Raw genomic sequence first — 17,214 nt, 5'->3', positions numbered from 1 at the left:
TGCTGGGTCTCCCTGCTTCTATTCTTGTCTCATTAGAGTCTGTTCTCACACAGCCTTGGACATCAAAGAGGGGTTATGAGAATGGAGAGGACGGACAAGTTCTCATCTTGGTCTGTGAAGCTCTCAAATGCCTGGAGACCACAGTGCTGATACCAGTTAGATCTATTTCATTTCTCCTCTAAATAGCAAAATCATAGAGAGGAAGCCCATGAAGGGAGGACTTGGTGGTGATTAGTAAACAAACTTCTCTTTCTCAGTAAACAAACATAAAATAAAAATGTTTATTAGAAATTCTTAAAGGGTGATGAGTTCTTAAAGGCATCCACGTGTCTCCATCATTGTTTTTTTAAAAATGTTTTATGTTGGTGTATAGTTGACCTTCAGTGTTGTGTTAATTTCAGGTGTACAGCAGAGTGATTCAGTTATACATATACATATATCCATTCTTTTTCAGACTCTTTCCCCCTATATGTTATTACAGAGTATTGAGTAGAGTTCCCCGTGCTATATGGTAGAGTCCTTGTTGGTTATCTACTTTATACATAGTAGTGTGTATATGCTCATCCTAAACTCCTAAGTTTCATTGGCTTTAAGTTCTAAAATGTCAGTGTGTTCTCTCTCCTCCCCACATGGTATGTGCTCACAGCCTTTGTCTGCTTTCTTTCCAGTTGCCATAAGCAGCCCTGCAGCTCAAGAGTTCACCGTCGATGTTGAGATCAGTTTTGAAAATGCCTCCTTCCTGGAACCTATTAAAGCTTATTTGAACAACCTCAGTTTTCCAATTCAAGGGAATGACACTGACCTAGCTACTGACATTTTGAGCATCGAGGTGTCAACAGGTGAGTAAAAGGCCTATTGCTTGAAAGAGGAGGATTGAACTAATCAGAAGAAACTACTCTGGGCTGCTTGGGAATGTGGGGTGTGGAGGGGAGCAGCCTGGGAAGAGTGAACCTCAGACAGGAGGCAATGGATGGGTGGGTGAGGAGACTTACTGACCCAATATTCATATCTTAGCATCCCAAATTTCCTCCCCCCTTTTCTATGTCTCCCCCTTCCTCTCTTCCAACAGCTTATGTTATGATCCTTTCAAGAAAGGTATTTCTAATTAATTTTTTATTGAAGTATGGTTGATTTGCAATATTGTGTTAGTTCCCACCATACAACAAAGTGAATCAGTTATATATACACATGTATCTATTCATTTTTAGATTCTTCTCCCACATAGATCACGAAAGAGTATTGAATAGAGTTCCTTGTGCTATTCAGTAGGTTCTTATCAGTTATCTGAAAGGCATTTTAAATCCTAGTACACAAAACAGAGTATTTTTAAGGCTGGACAATGTGTGTCAAATACTAAACAATACCTGGAATGTGGTAGATGGTCTGGGGATGGTCACTTTTGCCATCCTTAAGGCACATTCATTTTTCACGTGGGAGTCCAAAGTTATTCAAATCCCACCCCTACATCTATCTCAAAAACAAGCAAATGAAAACAGCACCAACAAAACAAAACAACCAAAAAGGCTTTAGCAGTGGGATTTCAGGTCAGTAAGAGAGAGATTTTTGACCAAAAGGGTCTCGTTGGTTTCCTTCGAATTACCAGTGCCCACCACACTCACTAGCAGCCTTGACTTCCCTGTTTCTGCTTCACCCTCTCCTACTACTGGCGCACAGGACAGCAGCGGTGTCCAGGGATTCCGGGGGGCCTGGGTGTCCCTTCTATTTCAGCAACAGTTCTTTGATGACTTTGCTTTGGAAAGTCATCCTGTGGGCCTTTGCCTAGATGCCCGCCTGCAGAATTCCCAGGAATATGGTGTTAGTGCAGTTTTAGATATAACTTCAAAGTCTTCAGAGCATTTTTCAATGTCAGTTTTCAGTGGGATTAGGTTCTGCTTGGGCTGGTCACATCTGGCTTGATTATAAAAGGCACAAGTTTAGAATTATATTCTATATTTGTTATCTATTGCTTCTCCGAAACTTAGCATCTTAAAACAACAAACTCAGGATTCCCTGGCAGTCCAGTGGTTAGGACTCTGCGTTTTCACTGCCAAGAGCCTGGATTTGATCCCTGGTTGGGAAACTAAGATCCCATAAGCCACATGGTGCAGCCAAAGCAAACAAACAAAAGCAACAAACATTTATCATGTTACACAGTTTCTGAAGGCCAGAAATCCAGGAAGAGTTTAGCTGGATGTCTCTGGCTCAGGGTCTCTTGTGAGGCTGTAGTCAAGCCATTAGCCTGAGTTGCAGTCATCTGAAGGCTCAACTGGGGCTGGAAAACCTGCTTCCACGCTCACACACATGGTTGCTGGTAGATCCTCAGCTCCTCCATAGCTATTGGCTGGAGACCTCAGTTCCTAATCATGTAGGCCTCTCTGTGACATGTCCTCATCAATGCAGCTGGCTTCCCCCAGACCAAGTGATCAGAGAGAGAGAGAGAGAGAGAGAGAGAGAGAGCACATGTAACCAAGAGGGAATCCACATTGTCTTCTATAACCCAACCTCAGAAGTAATATAGCACCACTTCTGCTGGATTCTGTTGGTCATCCAGAACAATCCTAGTATAATATGAGTTATTGTTGCTGCTTAGTCACTAAGTCATGTCCAACTCTTCTGCAACCCCATGGACTATAGCCCCCCAGGCTCCTCTGCCCATGGGATTTCTCAGGTAAGAATACTAGAGTGGGTAACCTTTTCCTTCTCTAGGGAATCTTCCCAACCCAGGGGTTGAACCTGTGTCTCCTGCATTGGCAGGTGGATTCTTTAACACTGAGCCAGCAGGAATCTATAACAGGGTGTTAGTACCCAGAGGCAAGGATGGCTGGGGCCATTTTAGAAGTTTGCTGCCATATACTCAAAGTCTGAGAATCTGTTTACCATCTTATCATTGTAGGCAGTGGCTGGGATAGTTAGCATTGCCTTCTTTTAGATGGCCATGCCTCACAAAAGGTGATATGTATGGGAATTACGAGAACCTCATGCAAATCCACTGAACTTCCCAGAAGGGCAATGTGGAGTGGCGTTAGGATTTCCTACAAGCATAAGAACTTGTAATCTATAAATTACACCTTTTTTCTCCTCACTGTTCTGGTTGATGACAGTCTGCAGGCCTACTGGAAATGAAATCTGGTGCTCCTGTGAGACAGGCTATGAGTGGCCTCAGGAAAGTTGCCTCCACAATCTCACTTGTCAGGGACATGATGGTTCCTCTGCAGGGCATCACTGCAGTTGCCTTAAGGGACTGCCTCCCAAGGGACCTTTTTGCCAGCTCCAGGGAGGTAAGTAACTGGTCACTGAATGTTTGTTTGTTGAGTGCCCATTTGATATCAACTCAAGAAAATGTTTCTCTGTCTTGTGTGTACTCAATGCTAACATGGGATTCTAAAAATATGGCCCTGTGTTCTCAGCAGATATTATCCTGAGAATGTCGGTCAGACTCAATGTGGGCTTTCAAGAAGACCTCAAGAACTCTTCCTCTGCCCTCTATAAGTCCTACAAGACTGACCTGGAAACAGCGGTGGGTTATGGTTCCAGGCATTTCTTCACCAACAAACTCTGAGCTGAGCTGAATCTATTGCATTTACAGTGGGTTGTTTGCTTGAATCTGTCAGAATTCATGAAGTTTATGTTGAAATTATTTCTATACCTCTGGGATGATGATTTAAGAACTGCTCGAATCATACTGTGTTCAGAAGATGTTTTGACATCTTGACCTGATGTCATTTTGACCTGATATCATCTTGACCCATGACATTATCTTGACTTTTGACATCATTTTGACCTCTTTGGCTTCATCTTGACTTTTGGCATCATCTTGAGCATTTTGACACCATCTTGACCTTGACATCATCTTGATCTACCATCTTTGACATCATCTTGACATATAGGTGGAAATTCTTCCCAGAATAGAATTGATTCAGATAAAATTTGGTGGCATTAACTCACTAAAACCTGTTCAAAGGTCCAAAACCTTGGTCTAGAAGTATCAGATGGTGCATTTCTATTCATCTTTACACTCCACACTGATGAAACCCCTAACATCTTTTGTGCAGAACAGTTAAGTCTGACATAGAGGATTCCACACCACTTGATACTAGAGGTCCTTAAGCATTCACACTTAAGGCAGATTTAAATTTACTCATGTAGATAGATTCATCTGTGTCATACTTCAGATTCCACATACCAGAAATAGACTCGCAGATCCGGAGCACAGACTTGCTATCAAAGGGGAGTGGAGGAAAGGACTGGGAGTTTGGGGTCAGCAGATGTAAACTATTGTACATAGAATGGATAAAAAATGGGATTGTTTTTTGGGGGGGATGTCTCTAGTTTCAGTTTCATTTCAATCCCATAAAATGGATTATACATAAATGGATAGCATAGGGAACTATATTCAGTATCCTGTGATCAACCATAATAGAAAAGAATATGAAAAAGTATGTATGCATGTGAAAATCTGCTCATGTTAAATTAAAGAGTATTCCCTCAATGTAAAATGTGTGCCAAACACTGTTCTAAGTGCTTTACATTGGATTAATTCATCTAAACCTAAATACTTTGGTTGAATAAACTCACTTGGAATAGAGCTTCTCAACTGGTGTGGGACAAATTGCTATAGGTAGATGTAATGACTCCCCTTAACTCTCCAGGCAGCCAACCGCCTGCTCAAACCAGGAGCAGCCTCCCGCTTACCCTAGTCAAGTAGGGGTTAATATTTGTAATCGGTGCCATGATGCAATGCTGATACAGGAGAGTTCTTGGATATCCGATTTGCATATCAGGCATGTAATAGTTCTGCACAGCATGAGACTCCTCCTCATGCACGCAAGTCACACTACACATATCACACGACATTGTATACTTTTGAGGAAAAAAGATAGTAACATATTAATTGTTTGATCCCGCCCATCCAGCTCCCTAACACAGCACTTTGCAGGTGTAATCTACCCTGTAAATGTAACTTGATTCAAATTGAATCTCCTGCAGAGTTGGAATTCAGGGAAACAAAGTGGAGTTAAAAACATCAGTAAAAACCACATTGGCTCAACCAAAACTGTGATATGTTTAGTGAGGAATCAGGCACTGTATTGGTCACAAGAAGACACCTGGTAGATTTCCAACTGCAGGAAATGTAAATTGACCGTGGGTCCCAACTGCTGCCCACTACCAGTGAATGAGCAGGGCAGATCTGTCTAACAAATGCCTGACTCCTTTGAAGGCTGCACTGTGCTTCTAGGCTCAGTCTAGATGATTTCATCTCACCTCCCCTCCTGTTCAGTTGCGCTCGGGTCTGATGGCTCTCTCTGCCTTCTCTGATGCCTCCTCATTGCTTTCCTCTAGGCATTTCCTAAGTCTTTTTTTTTTTTTTTTATTTAACTTGTTTATGGCTGTGCTGGGTCTTCACTGCTGTGTGAGCTTGCTCTAGTTTCAGTGAGTGGGGCTGCTCTTCCTGGTGATGCGTGGGCTTCTAATTGCAGTGGCTTCTCTTGTTCCAGAGCAGAGACTCTAGGGCAAGTGGGCTTCAGTACTTGCAGCATGTCAGCTCAGTAGTTGTGGGTCTCGGGCTTGGTTTCCCTGAGGTATGTGGGATCTTCCCAGACCAGGGATTGAATCCGTGTCTCCTGAACTGGCAGGTGGATTACTACTGAGCCACCAGGGAGCCTCCCTAAGTCAATATTTTTGCACATTTACTCTGGCGTTTGCTTCCTGGAGAACCCAGAATGACCCAGGTAAATAGGAATTACTTCTCCAAAGATCTGACAAAGCTAGCGCTTGTTCGGCCACTTAACAAAATATACAGAGAGCATTTTACCCAAGAAGATAAGTAATATGGGCTTCTTTGGTGGCTCAGTGGGTAAAAAATCCACCTTCAATGCATTAGACACAGGAGACACGTGTTCAATCCCTGGGATGGGAAGATCTCCTGAAGGAGGGCGTGGCAACCCACTCCAGTATGCTTGCCTGGACACGTCAGAAGTGACTGAGCACGCACACACGATAAGAAATACACACTTTTTACTCTTTCAAATCATTTGACATATCTTTCAGTGGACCTTGATTAATGGTACTCGTCTTGCTTTATTTTCCAGTTCTGGAAGGGTTACAGTATTTTACCAGGCTTCAAATTGGTGACGGTGACAGGGTTCAGGTAAGAATGCTATAACAGGGTAATTTTATCCAATGGCGGGCTCAGTGGTAAAGAATCTGCCTGCAAGGCAGGAGCCGCAGGCGACATGGGTTTGATCCCTGGGTGGGAAAATCCTCTGGAGGAGGGCTTGGCAACTCACTCCAGTAGTCTCACCTGGAGAATCCCACAGACAAAGTAGCCTGGCAGGCTACCATTCATAGGGTCGCAAAGAGTCGGACACGACTGAAGCGACTTAGCATACATGCACGCTTCCATTGGCAGATACCAAAAGGTTAATGAAAAAGCAAAAGCCTGTTAGAGGAGCACCATCTGGGATGCCCAATGGGAACAGTTTGATAGAGGTGAAGACAAAGCCAGATTTCTGGGGCTTAAAGGGGAAGGAAATAATGAACAGTAGTTCACTCCTTAGAGATGTACCTATCTAGGGGGAATGTGAGAAAAAGATTTGTGTTATTCTATGCATGCATGAATTATGCAAACCAAGATGTGGCATCTAGAAGGTCAGAAATACAAAAATGAAATAATGTCATGCAATGATGCCCTTATTTTATTTTATTTTTTAACATTTATTTATTTGGCTGTGCCAGGTCTTAGTCGCCGCACATGGAATCTTTAGTTGCAGCATGTGGGATCTAGTTCCCTGACCAGGGAGCAAATCCAGGCCCCCTGCATTGGGAGCACAGAGTCTCAGCCACTGGACACCAGGAAAGTCCCAAATATGCCTTTACTTTAGAAAATTAGCCAGTCAGCCATGGCTATAATGTTGTACAACACCATGTAATGCCTCCCCGTGGAGTTAGGTGCCCTGACAGCCCTGAGTGTGTTCGCCCAGTGTTTCAAAAATTCACTTGCCAATTGAAAAATTAAGAATGTTTCCAGAAGCACTGAGGATTCTGACTTCACTGGATATTCAGCATAGCTGGTAACCCTGGGTCAGCATGACTGTGTGACAACAGTCTCTACCTTGTACTTAATACCCTTGGACTACTTGTGGGATTCAATTCACTCCACCCCATCTGGCTATTCTGGCCATTTATATTACCTGTCTGCAGACATTTGAGTGTTTGAACCCTGCCTCAGGCTTTTAACTAGAGCTTAGAAATAAGTGGATTTCAGTGAACCCTCAAAGAAAAAGGTCCCCAGGCTCTTCCTGCCATTTTGCTTTCTTATGCAAACAAACCATAAGGATCTAGACTCTTCCAGGTCACTTACTGCTTTTACTGAACTGAGTGGTCTCCATCCAGGCCTGGAAGTGTGGTTGTGACGTACGAAATCACAACAACAACAACAGCATCACCTGCGTTAATGCGTAAAGCGAACGAGAAAGTCACACAGAACCTCAATCAGACCTACAAGATGGAGAGCAGTTCCTATCAGGTTACTTACAGCAGTAAGTAGACGATCGCTGCATCCTTCCTATGAGTACATTCTACTTAGATATGGTAACAGTATTTATCATGATGTGTAAGCCTGAGAAGTCACATGACGACTTCCTCTGTGGAGAGAAACTCTCCAGTTCCTGGCATACAGGTTTTGTGCCTTCTCCCCACCATCGGCCACTTTGGCACCTCCTTTGGGTGGCGGCAGGCGTGGAGGGTCCCAGCAGGGAGAGATTTTACAGGGCCACAGAGCCATCTGGGTTTATGGATTTTTTTTTTTTTTAATTAACAGACTCAAAACATTCAAAAAGGAGAACTAACATTGCGATGGTTGTTGCTGTTCAGTCACTCAGTCATGTCTGACTCTTTGTGACCCCATGGACTATAGCACACCAGGCTTTCCCATCCTTCACTATCTCCCAGAGCTCGCTCAAACTCATGTCCATTGAGTCAGTGATACCATCCAACCATCACATCCTCTGTCTCCCGCTTCTCCTTCTGCCCTCAATCTTTCCTGGCATCAGGGTCTTTTCCAATGAGCTGACTCTTCTCATCAGGTGGCCAAAGTATTGGAGCTTCAGCTTTAGCATCAGTTCTTCCAATGAATATTAGGGTTGACAGGCCCAAAACCTCCCCAGAAGTAGAACTAACATTGTGATGGGGGGCGGGTATTTATGAGATGCACTGATATTGACCAGGGGTCCATTGTTACTCTGGAGCAGTAGTTCTCAAAAGTGTGGCCCCTCCAGCAGCATCTGGGAACTTGTTAGAAAAGCAAATTCTGGAAGTCACCCCAGACCAACCTGGGCCAACCTGTATTTTGGCAAGCCCTCCAGGTGATTCTGCTGCAGGGGAGATTTGAGAACCACTGCTTTGGATCACATACAGCAGTGGCAAGAGTCCTGGCATTTTACATGCTCTCCCTCATTTTCCAAATGGGGTATAGAGTTGGGCTCTGTGTGTAATTAGGTGGGTGGCTCTATTGTTGCCTGGGGGAAAGCAAGGGGAGTCAACTGAGCAGAGATGTGATGAGCAAGCGATGACTGGCAGCTGTTGTGTGTAACTCAGGCCCACGGTTCACGACTGAAGGGGACTCCTCTTTGGAACAACACAGCCCACCATGGGGACGGCACTGAACGGGCTGTTGCAGGCACAGGGGAAGGAAAGGCACCTCTTCTCAGGAGGAGTGAGACCATCCTGACAATGGATTCATACTCTACCTCTTTACATTCACTGCTAATATTTTTAGACATCCTATCATTCAGGAAGGAGAGGGTGGGACAAATTGAGAACAAATCACCCTCAGGGTAAATGACTTGCTCAAGGCCACATGGTAAGTAACATCATTTTGCATGCCTCAGGTCACTACATGAAATGTGCACAGGAGGCTTTGCTTCTGAATAGTTGAATGTGATGCTCTGAAATCTTATTTTATTCAGGAGCCTGAAAAATGTGGCAAGAGATATTTAGATAACTGGATATTTTGAACATAGCACCCCAAATTAATTCTATGGTATTTTAGTCCCATGTTTACACTATGACAGGCTTCCCTTGTGGCTCAGCTGGTTAAGAATCTGCCTGCAATGCGGGAGGCCTGGGTTCAATCCCTGGGTTGGGAAGATCCCCTGGAGAAGGGAAAGGCTACCCACTCCAGTATTCCGCCCTGGAGAATTCCATGGACTGTATAGTCCATGAGGTCGCAAACAGTCGCACATGACTGACTGACTTTCACTTTCACTTTACAGTAAGAACAGGGTGTGGCCTGAGCGTAAAGAACCATCCAAAAGATGCCTCCCAGAACCTTATTCCTCAGCGCCTTAGATTTTCTCAATACATGGAATTCATGAATACTATACCTCAGCTTAGAGGGAAAACCTGTATATTATATAAGCCAGAAAAACCCCAAAATAGAGAATACTGTGTTTTTCTTTATGTCTGTGAAATGACTTAATGCCACTTTTCTCAAGAAGTTTACTGTGAAACCAATAAGAATAGCTACTATCCCTCCAAGTCACCCCCCAAGATAGCTCTCACTGCTCCTATTTTCCAGACAAGGAAGCCAAGGTTCAGAGATACTCAGCAAGCTCCCCAGTGCCACACAGCTATGCCTGGCTCAGAACCGGAATTCAAATTCAGATCTGTGTGTCTATAAAGCCGCCACTTTTATAGGCCCATAGGTGTTAAGTCTTTAAAAAATGTCTTATTTCCCAAGCACACTTTATTGTAAAAAATTAATTGGTTTTTCCATTTTTAATTTATCAAAGGCACGAGACAGAGCTTTCAGTCAGCTTGAGGTATCAATTATCAGTAACAAACAGTTGATATTTCTCAAATCAGGGGCAAAGGAACTTGATGTTTAAGTTAGTTGGTGTGACTTTTTCATAAGCAAATGTGCAATTTTCTACCAGACTATTAGAATTTTTTTTTGCGTTTTTATTGTATAAATTTTATTGAAGTATAGTTGATTTACAATGCTGTGTTAATTTCTGCTGTACAGCAAAGTGGTTCAATTATCTATATTTATATTTGTATGTTCTTTTCCATATTCTTCTTGACTGTGGTTTACAGTTCCCTGTGCTGTACGATAAAATCTTGCTGTTTAGCCAACCTATATATAATAGTTTGTATCTGCTAATCCCAACCTACCAATCCATCCCTCCCCTATTCTCCTTCCCCTTGGCAACCACAAGTCTGTTGTTTGTATCTGTGACTGATTATTTGAAACACTGAAAATAGATTTGGGATCCCCATTAGCATCATTGACAACTCTTAAGTGTGCAAAGATCCCAAGCTAGAAACCACGTCCCTAATAGCTGGCTCAGTCACTCCGGGGCCCTCAGGTCCCAGCTGTCCAGGGAAGGAGTGTGGGGAACACGATGCATCATTCATCACCACGGACACATCTTGAGAACACCTGTGGTGGTGGCATTGGGGAGGATCATTAATTCCATTCATTTGCTTTGGGATCCTAATAGCTTTTGTTTGGGTTTCCAGATGAAACGAAATTCTCCATCACACCAGAAATCATCTTTGAAGGAGATACAGTAACCCTGATGTGTGAGAATGAAGTTTTTTCCACCAATGTGTCCTGGACGCAGGGGGAAACGGGCCTCGACATCCAGAACAGCACTGAAGTCTCCATCTACACCTCTGTGCTCAACAACATGACCTCCGTGTCGCGCCTTATTATCCACAACATCACTCGGGGTTTCATGGGTGGGTTGCCATGGAATGAAGGGCTAAGAAAGAATCAAACTGTGGTAGTGTGTGTAGACAGACTTTTCCTCTTCAAAAAGAAGCTCAAATGTTCACAACTGAAAATTAATCCCATGGTGAATGAGCCAAGCAAATTTAGCCTGGGGAGAGATAGAATTTTCCACATTTACCAAAGCTTATGAGCTGGAACCTAAGACAAAAAGCAGGTTTATTTTTTTTTTAACATTTTTTAAAAATGTGAGAAGAGCTTTGTTGAGGTAGAAGTGACATGGAATAAACTGTACATATGTAAAGTTAGTATGCTTACATTTATAATTTAAATTATAACTTACACATATAATTTTGCACATATAGTTTAATAAGTTTTGGCATGTGGATACACCTGTGCAAATATCACCGTGATCAAGATAGTGAACATATTCATCACTGCTCTCCCCAGGTTTTCTTCTTCTCTGTTGGAATCCCTCCGACCTGTTCGTCCCCAGCAACCACAGAAGCATAACTCTTATACCTGACATTCTAAAATTTAATAGCATCACTGCAATCCAGATGTCAACAGAGGCATCTCATTTTCTCTCAAAGAGAAACTGGACTGCAGACACATGGATTCTATCGGGTGTTTGTTGACTCTGACTTTGCCACAGAGTTAAATAGGATGCCAAAATGATCCATGGGTTTCCCATCTTCCCTTTGTACCTCTGAAGCATCCCCACACTTTTTTTCCTTACCAACAAGGACTCAGATTTCTGCCTTTTCCTTAGAACATCTCTCTACTCCTCACCTCGTGGCATTAGAAATATCTCCCTCAACCTTCAATACCTCCTGAATATTCCTTTAGGGTTGCTTATAAGAAGTCTCATATGCTTTTGAAAATGATGTTTCATGAAGTACCACCATGACACATAAGATGAGGCCATCCTTCTTCTAGGGAACTAGATATATGTAATAGTAATAATCCATGTCTTTTTGTGTATTTGCTACAGGTGAATACATCTGCAAGCTGACATTAGATATTTTTGAATATGCGTCCAAAAGAAAAGTGGAAGTTATACCCATCCAGATACTGGCAAGCGAAGCCACGGAGGTGATGTGTGACAACAATCCTGTGTCTTTGCACTGCTGCAGTGAGGTGAACGTGAATTGGAGTCAAATTGAATGGAAGCAGGAAGGGAGTATAAGCGTTCCAGGTGAGCCTGTTAGAAACCCTTTCGCAAATAGGTTTTTTGCATTTTGGCCAAGTAAAAATAGAGATGCAGTGGGTAAAAGAGCAAATGTCAGGTAGCTGGGTTTTTTCTAGACCTCAGACTGTGGAAGAAGTACTAGGTTTGAGGCCAGCTCCAGCTAAGCCATGCTAGAACAAAATTCCCAAAATATGTACATATAAGTGTCACGTGTGCTCTGTGCTCAGTCATGGCCAGCTCCTTGTGACCCCATGCACTGTAGCGCAGCAGGAATACTGGAGTAGGTTGCCATTTTCTCCTCTACTGGATCTTCCCAGTCCAGGGATTGAACCTGAGTCTCCTGTGGCTCCTTGAATAGCAAGTGGATTCTTTACCTGCTGAGCCATTGGGGAAATCCATAAGTGTCATACCTGGGATGTAAACTAGATTCTGGCAGAGAAGATTCAAGAGGGAGTGATGGGATGACATAGGTTTATCGCATCTTCCCTGCAGAAAATCTTGTCCCCACTTCCCTTTCCTTTCCCTCTTCAGCAAAGAGACAAAGATGAGGTCATGGGTTTTGCTTTGAAGTCTGACTTGGAGAGTCGAATTCCTGAGTCTCTCCTCCTGGTGTCTGTCCTTCCCACTAATTATCTGACTCTGTGTCTTTGGTTCTATATCTTTCTCTATCAACCTGTTTGTCTCTCAACCAATGTCAATTTCTGATCCTGTTGGTTATCTGAGATCACGCTTGAAATTCCCCACCTTTCAGTTTGTACTGATGAATAATAATAAGTAGAAGAAATTAAAATAGCAATAGTGCTCTTTTTGTGTAATAATTTATGATCATTTTTTAAAAAACATGTTCTCACTTGAAAAAAATTTTTATTTTTTTATTTTTATTTATTTTTTTTTCCACCACAGGTATACATGTGTTCCCCATCCTGGACCCTCCTCCCTCCTCCCTCCCCATACCATCCCTCTGGGTCGTCCCAGTGCACTAGCCCCAAGCATCCAGTATCGTGCATCGAACCTGGACTGGCATCTCGTTTCTTACATGATATTTTATGTGTTTCAATGTCAGTCTCCCAAATCTTCCCACCCTCTCCCTCTCCCACAGAGTCCATAAGACTGTTCTATACATCAGGGTCTCTTTTGCTGACTCGTACACCAGGTTACTGTTACCATCATCTTTCTAAATTCCATATATATGCGTTAGTATACTGTATTTATGTTTTTCCTTCTGGCTTACTTCACTCTGTATAATAGGCTCCAGTTTCATCCACCTCATTAGAACTGATTCAAATGTATTCTTTTTAATGGCTGAGTAATACTCCATTGTGTATATGTACCATAGCTTTCTTATCCATTCATCTGCTGATGGACATCTAGGTTGCTTCCATGTCCTGGCTATTATAAACAGTGCTGCGATGAACATTGGGGTACACGTGTCTCTTTCCCTTCTGGTTTCCTCAGTGTGTATGCCCAGCAGTGGGATTGCTGGATCATAAGGCAGTTCTATTTCCAGTTTTTTAAGGAATCTCCACACTGTTCTCCATAGTGGCTGTACTAATTTGCATTCCCACCAACAGTGTAAGAGGGTTCCCTTTTCTCCACACCCTCTCCAGCATTTATTATTTGTAGACTTTTGGATTGCAGCCATTCTGACTGGTGTGAAATGGTACCTCATAGTGGTTTTGATTTGCATTTCTCTGATAATGAGTGATGTTGAGCATCTTTGCATGTGTTTGTTAGCCATCTGTATGTCTTCTTTGGAGAAATGTCTATTTAGTTCTTTGGCCCATTTTTTAATTGGGTCATTTATTTTTCTGGAGTTGAGCTGTAGGAGTTGCTTGTATATTTTTGAGATTAGTTGTTTGTCAGTTGCTTCATTTGCTATTATTTTCTTATAAATTTTTATATTCTTATAAATAAAATAAATTTTTATTTATTTTAATTGGAAGATAATTGCTTTACAATGTTATGTTGGTTTCTGCTGTACAGTATGAACCAGTTATAAGTATGCACATATTGTTATCACTTTAATCACATTTAACTTTGACCACAAGTTTGAAGCAGACATTTTTTTTTGCCTTCCATTTTCAAATAAGGAAATTGAGGTTCAAATTCAATGACTTATCCGAGGATGTCACAATAGAAAAAGAAAATAATTCACCTTGCTTCACAGTCTTTGTCTTGGCCAAACTATATCACACATGCCTGGTGAGTCAGCCTTGGCATGAGCTGATCCAGCAGAAATTGTACTGTGAAACAGAAAACTGTTCTCTGCCTATAAACCTCACATAGGCAATTCTTCTCTTAAGAAATGACAGTATTATGTGCTCATCTTTCAAGTTAAAAAAAAAATCATTAAAGCAATTGTAGCTTTAGCCATGAAATCCATCATTGTGGTGGAACTTTTACAAAGCCTTCCCTATTGGATAATATTAAATCATAAATAAAATAAGGATCAATTGAGATGTAACGTTTTCTGAGCACATCTAGTTTTCAAAGCACATTTGTTTCCACCTTAAAGTACTCCACAGAATGGTAAAGGCATCTGGTAACTGTTGAACAAGTTGACATATGGTCCATTTAGCCACTTCCTTGATTCTTAAAGAAGAGGAGGTGTAGACATCCTAAAGGAACTGCCAGATGGGAGAAAGACCTTGCACAGTTCCCGTGTTGCTGACTTAGAGGCTTTTAACTGTGAGTGGTGAAAGGCCTTGCCCTCTGGCAAAGGAACCAGGAAGTCTACAGTACAGATGCTCAGGGACCTCTCTGTGGCCATCCCTGCTACAGACATTCTTAATGCCCCGGGCAGGCTCAACTAACAACAGAACAATGGATTTCCTGCCACCCTGGCTGGGGCAGGCCACTTGGGGACCCTTACAAGGGATTCTCTGATGAATTTAACCTCTGCTCTCTCTCGACACCTGTCCTCTTTCCTTCTCCTTTGCCCTCCCCTCGCTGGGGCCATCTTTTTCCAAATTCCACAAGTTCTCTTAGCAGCCATTTTTCTAGATCAGGAGAAAGCCATCTAGCTAAATAATTCACCCCAGTGTGTTGGAACTGAACGTATCGCCTCATCTCAGAAACAGTTGCACTGGATTTTCAAAGCACTTCCAGCAAGGGATAAGATGGAAAGGAAGTAATCCATAGTGTCAGAATTTCTAACTTTAAGAAGATGAAGGTGGTCTTTTTCAAGCAGGTTGGGCTTTCTGGGGTTTTGGGGTATTTTCAGGGCTTGTGGAATCTTAGAGATTGAACTCGGCAGGGACAGCGAAAGTGCCAAATCCTAACCAGTAGATCGCTAAGGAGCTCCCAGATTTTCATCTTTTAAATAGAGACAATGGCACCCATTTTGTGAGACTTTTGAAAGAAGAGACAAGAGATAATGAATGTCAATATTTAAAACAGAGTTGAATACATTGAATCTGCCACAATAACTGCTTTCTGATAATGATGATAGCTTTGAAAACCATGCCTTCACTTATCCTCAATGTCCTGGGAACTCTTCATTGGGTATTATTTAATCTTGAGCAACAAACTTGGAACTGCCTACCACCTCTACTCTGGAAAGCAGAGTGCCAACTTACAGGCTGCATTTAGTACCTTCCATTGTTCTGCAGCCAAGGGAGAGGGATGGAGTGAGAGGTCCTGGAGGAAGTGGAGGAAGTAGGTTTTCCAAAAATGAGTGGAGGTATGAGCCTTGGAGATGAATGGACCTTTGTACCTATGAACCAGGAGGTATTAATAATATACCCAAGGTGGTAAATCAGTTTGGTGTTCTGAATTATCATTTTGGAGACTGGGGAGAAAAGCTGGTTCCTTTTCAATCAGAATATTTTAAATATCATTGATCCTCCAGCTAAGGCTGTAAAAGATGCATTTATGTTAGAGTTCATCAGAAGGGTTTTTTCTTTTTCTTTAATTTTTGGAAGATTGTCAGTGTTTGAGGAATGTCTTCAGGGTACATGGCAGAAGGCAAGGATGGAGGGGAGGGATGAAGGAACCGAAGTAGAAAAAGGTGTCCAAGAGAGCATCATAGAGACACAGGCAGGAAGTGAGATGGTGTGGAGGGCAGAGCATCTTGGGAACGGAGAGGAAGACAGGAAGGAGCAGCTATTCTGAAGGGTGAACTGCTGGTAACCGAAGAAAACACAAAGGTAAAGCTTCGACTAAAACATATGACTAATAGGAAGGAATAAGTTACAAAAACAGGTCTCAAGTGAGACGAGTATCAGAGGCCTGAGTCCTGTTTCTTCCTCCTTTTAATAATAAAAATAGTCAAAATAATCTATCATCTTTTCCTCTTCCAATTGAAATCATATCCAAAAACATGACTTCTCTTTTTAAATTTTTCACACTTCAGCAATCATCATGGTCTTGGTAAGGGGCTGGCCTCAGCCAGCCACTATCCTAAGTGTTCACATAATAACTCCTTTTACCTGACTACAATCCTAGGTCATAGCTGTTATATATCCCCATTTTACATCTGGAGAAACTGAGATAGAGCGTGGCTTAGTGACTTTCCCAACAACACCCTGCCGGTAGGTACTAGAGTGCTGGGGACTTCCCTGGTGGTCCAGTGGTTTAGACTTTGTCTTCCAAAGCAGGGAGTGCGGGTTTGAGCCCTGATCAGGGAGCCAAAACCCCACACGCCTCGCGCCCAAAAAACCAAAACACAAAGAACAGAAGCAATATTGTAACCAGCTCTGCTGCTGCTGCTAAGTCACTTCAGTCGTGTCCGATTCTGTGCGACCCCATAGACGGCAGCCCACCAGGCTCCCCCGTCCCTGGGATTCTCCAGGCAAGAACACTGGAGTGGGTTTCCATTTCCTTCTCCAATGCAGGAAAGTGAAAAGTAAAAGTGAAGTCACTCAGTCATGTCTGACTCTTAGTGACCCCATGGACTGCAGCCTACCAGGCTTCTCCATCTATGGGATTTTCCAGGCAAGAGTTCTGGAGTGGGGTGCCATTGCCTTCTCTGGTAACCAGTTCAACAAAGACTTTTTAAAAAAAAGTCCACATTAAAAAAAAAATTTAAAAAGATAATAATACAGTTTGGAAACTGCAGCCAGGCCACCTGGATCCTAAAGTGGCAGGACTAACCATTATACCATCCTGCCTCTCCATTCAACAGAAGGCAATGGCACCCCACTCCAGTACTCTTGCCTGGAAAATCCCATGGATGGAGGAGCCTGGTGGGCTGCCGTCTATGGGGTCGCACAGAGTCGGACACGACTGAAGCAACTTAGCAGCAATAGCAGCAGCAGCCTCTCCATTCAAAGAGAAAACTGGATGGGAG

General features: G+C 42.7%; 1 protein-coding gene across 5 annotated transcripts in view; it reads left to right on the top strand.

The window, feature by feature from the left end:
* The window catches only part of ADGRF5 (adhesion G protein-coupled receptor F5), a 75,441-nt gene that overhangs the window by 34,851 nt on the left and 23,376 nt on the right, over window positions 1-17,214 (top strand). For 3 of the 5 annotated variants that reach the window (XM_005223457.4, XM_005223453.4, XM_010818206.3), the window contains exons 4-10: window positions 669-839; window positions 3,102-3,278; window positions 3,408-3,517; window positions 6,090-6,148; window positions 7,393-7,538; window positions 10,522-10,743; window positions 11,727-11,930. In XM_005223457.4, coding sequence (XP_005223514.1) covers window positions 669-839; window positions 3,102-3,278; window positions 3,408-3,517; window positions 6,090-6,148; window positions 7,393-7,538; window positions 10,522-10,743; window positions 11,727-11,930 — 1,089 coding nt within the window. The remainder of the gene's footprint in view (window positions 1-668; window positions 840-3,101; window positions 3,279-3,407; window positions 3,518-6,089; window positions 6,149-7,392; window positions 7,539-10,521; window positions 10,744-11,726; window positions 11,931-17,214) is intronic. The other 2 variants (NM_001193243.1, XM_005223455.4) reach the window with 1 other exon arrangement.

The sequence above is a fragment of the Bos taurus genome, chromosome 23, assembly GCF_002263795.3.
Source record: "Bos taurus isolate L1 Dominette 01449 registration number 42190680 breed Hereford chromosome 23, ARS-UCD2.0, whole genome shotgun sequence".
In the NCBI taxonomy this organism is placed as follows: Eukaryota; Metazoa; Chordata; class Mammalia; order Artiodactyla; family Bovidae; genus Bos; species Bos taurus.
The sequence above is the reverse complement of the archived record's forward strand: the minus strand, read 5'-3'. Positions and strand labels throughout refer to the sequence as shown.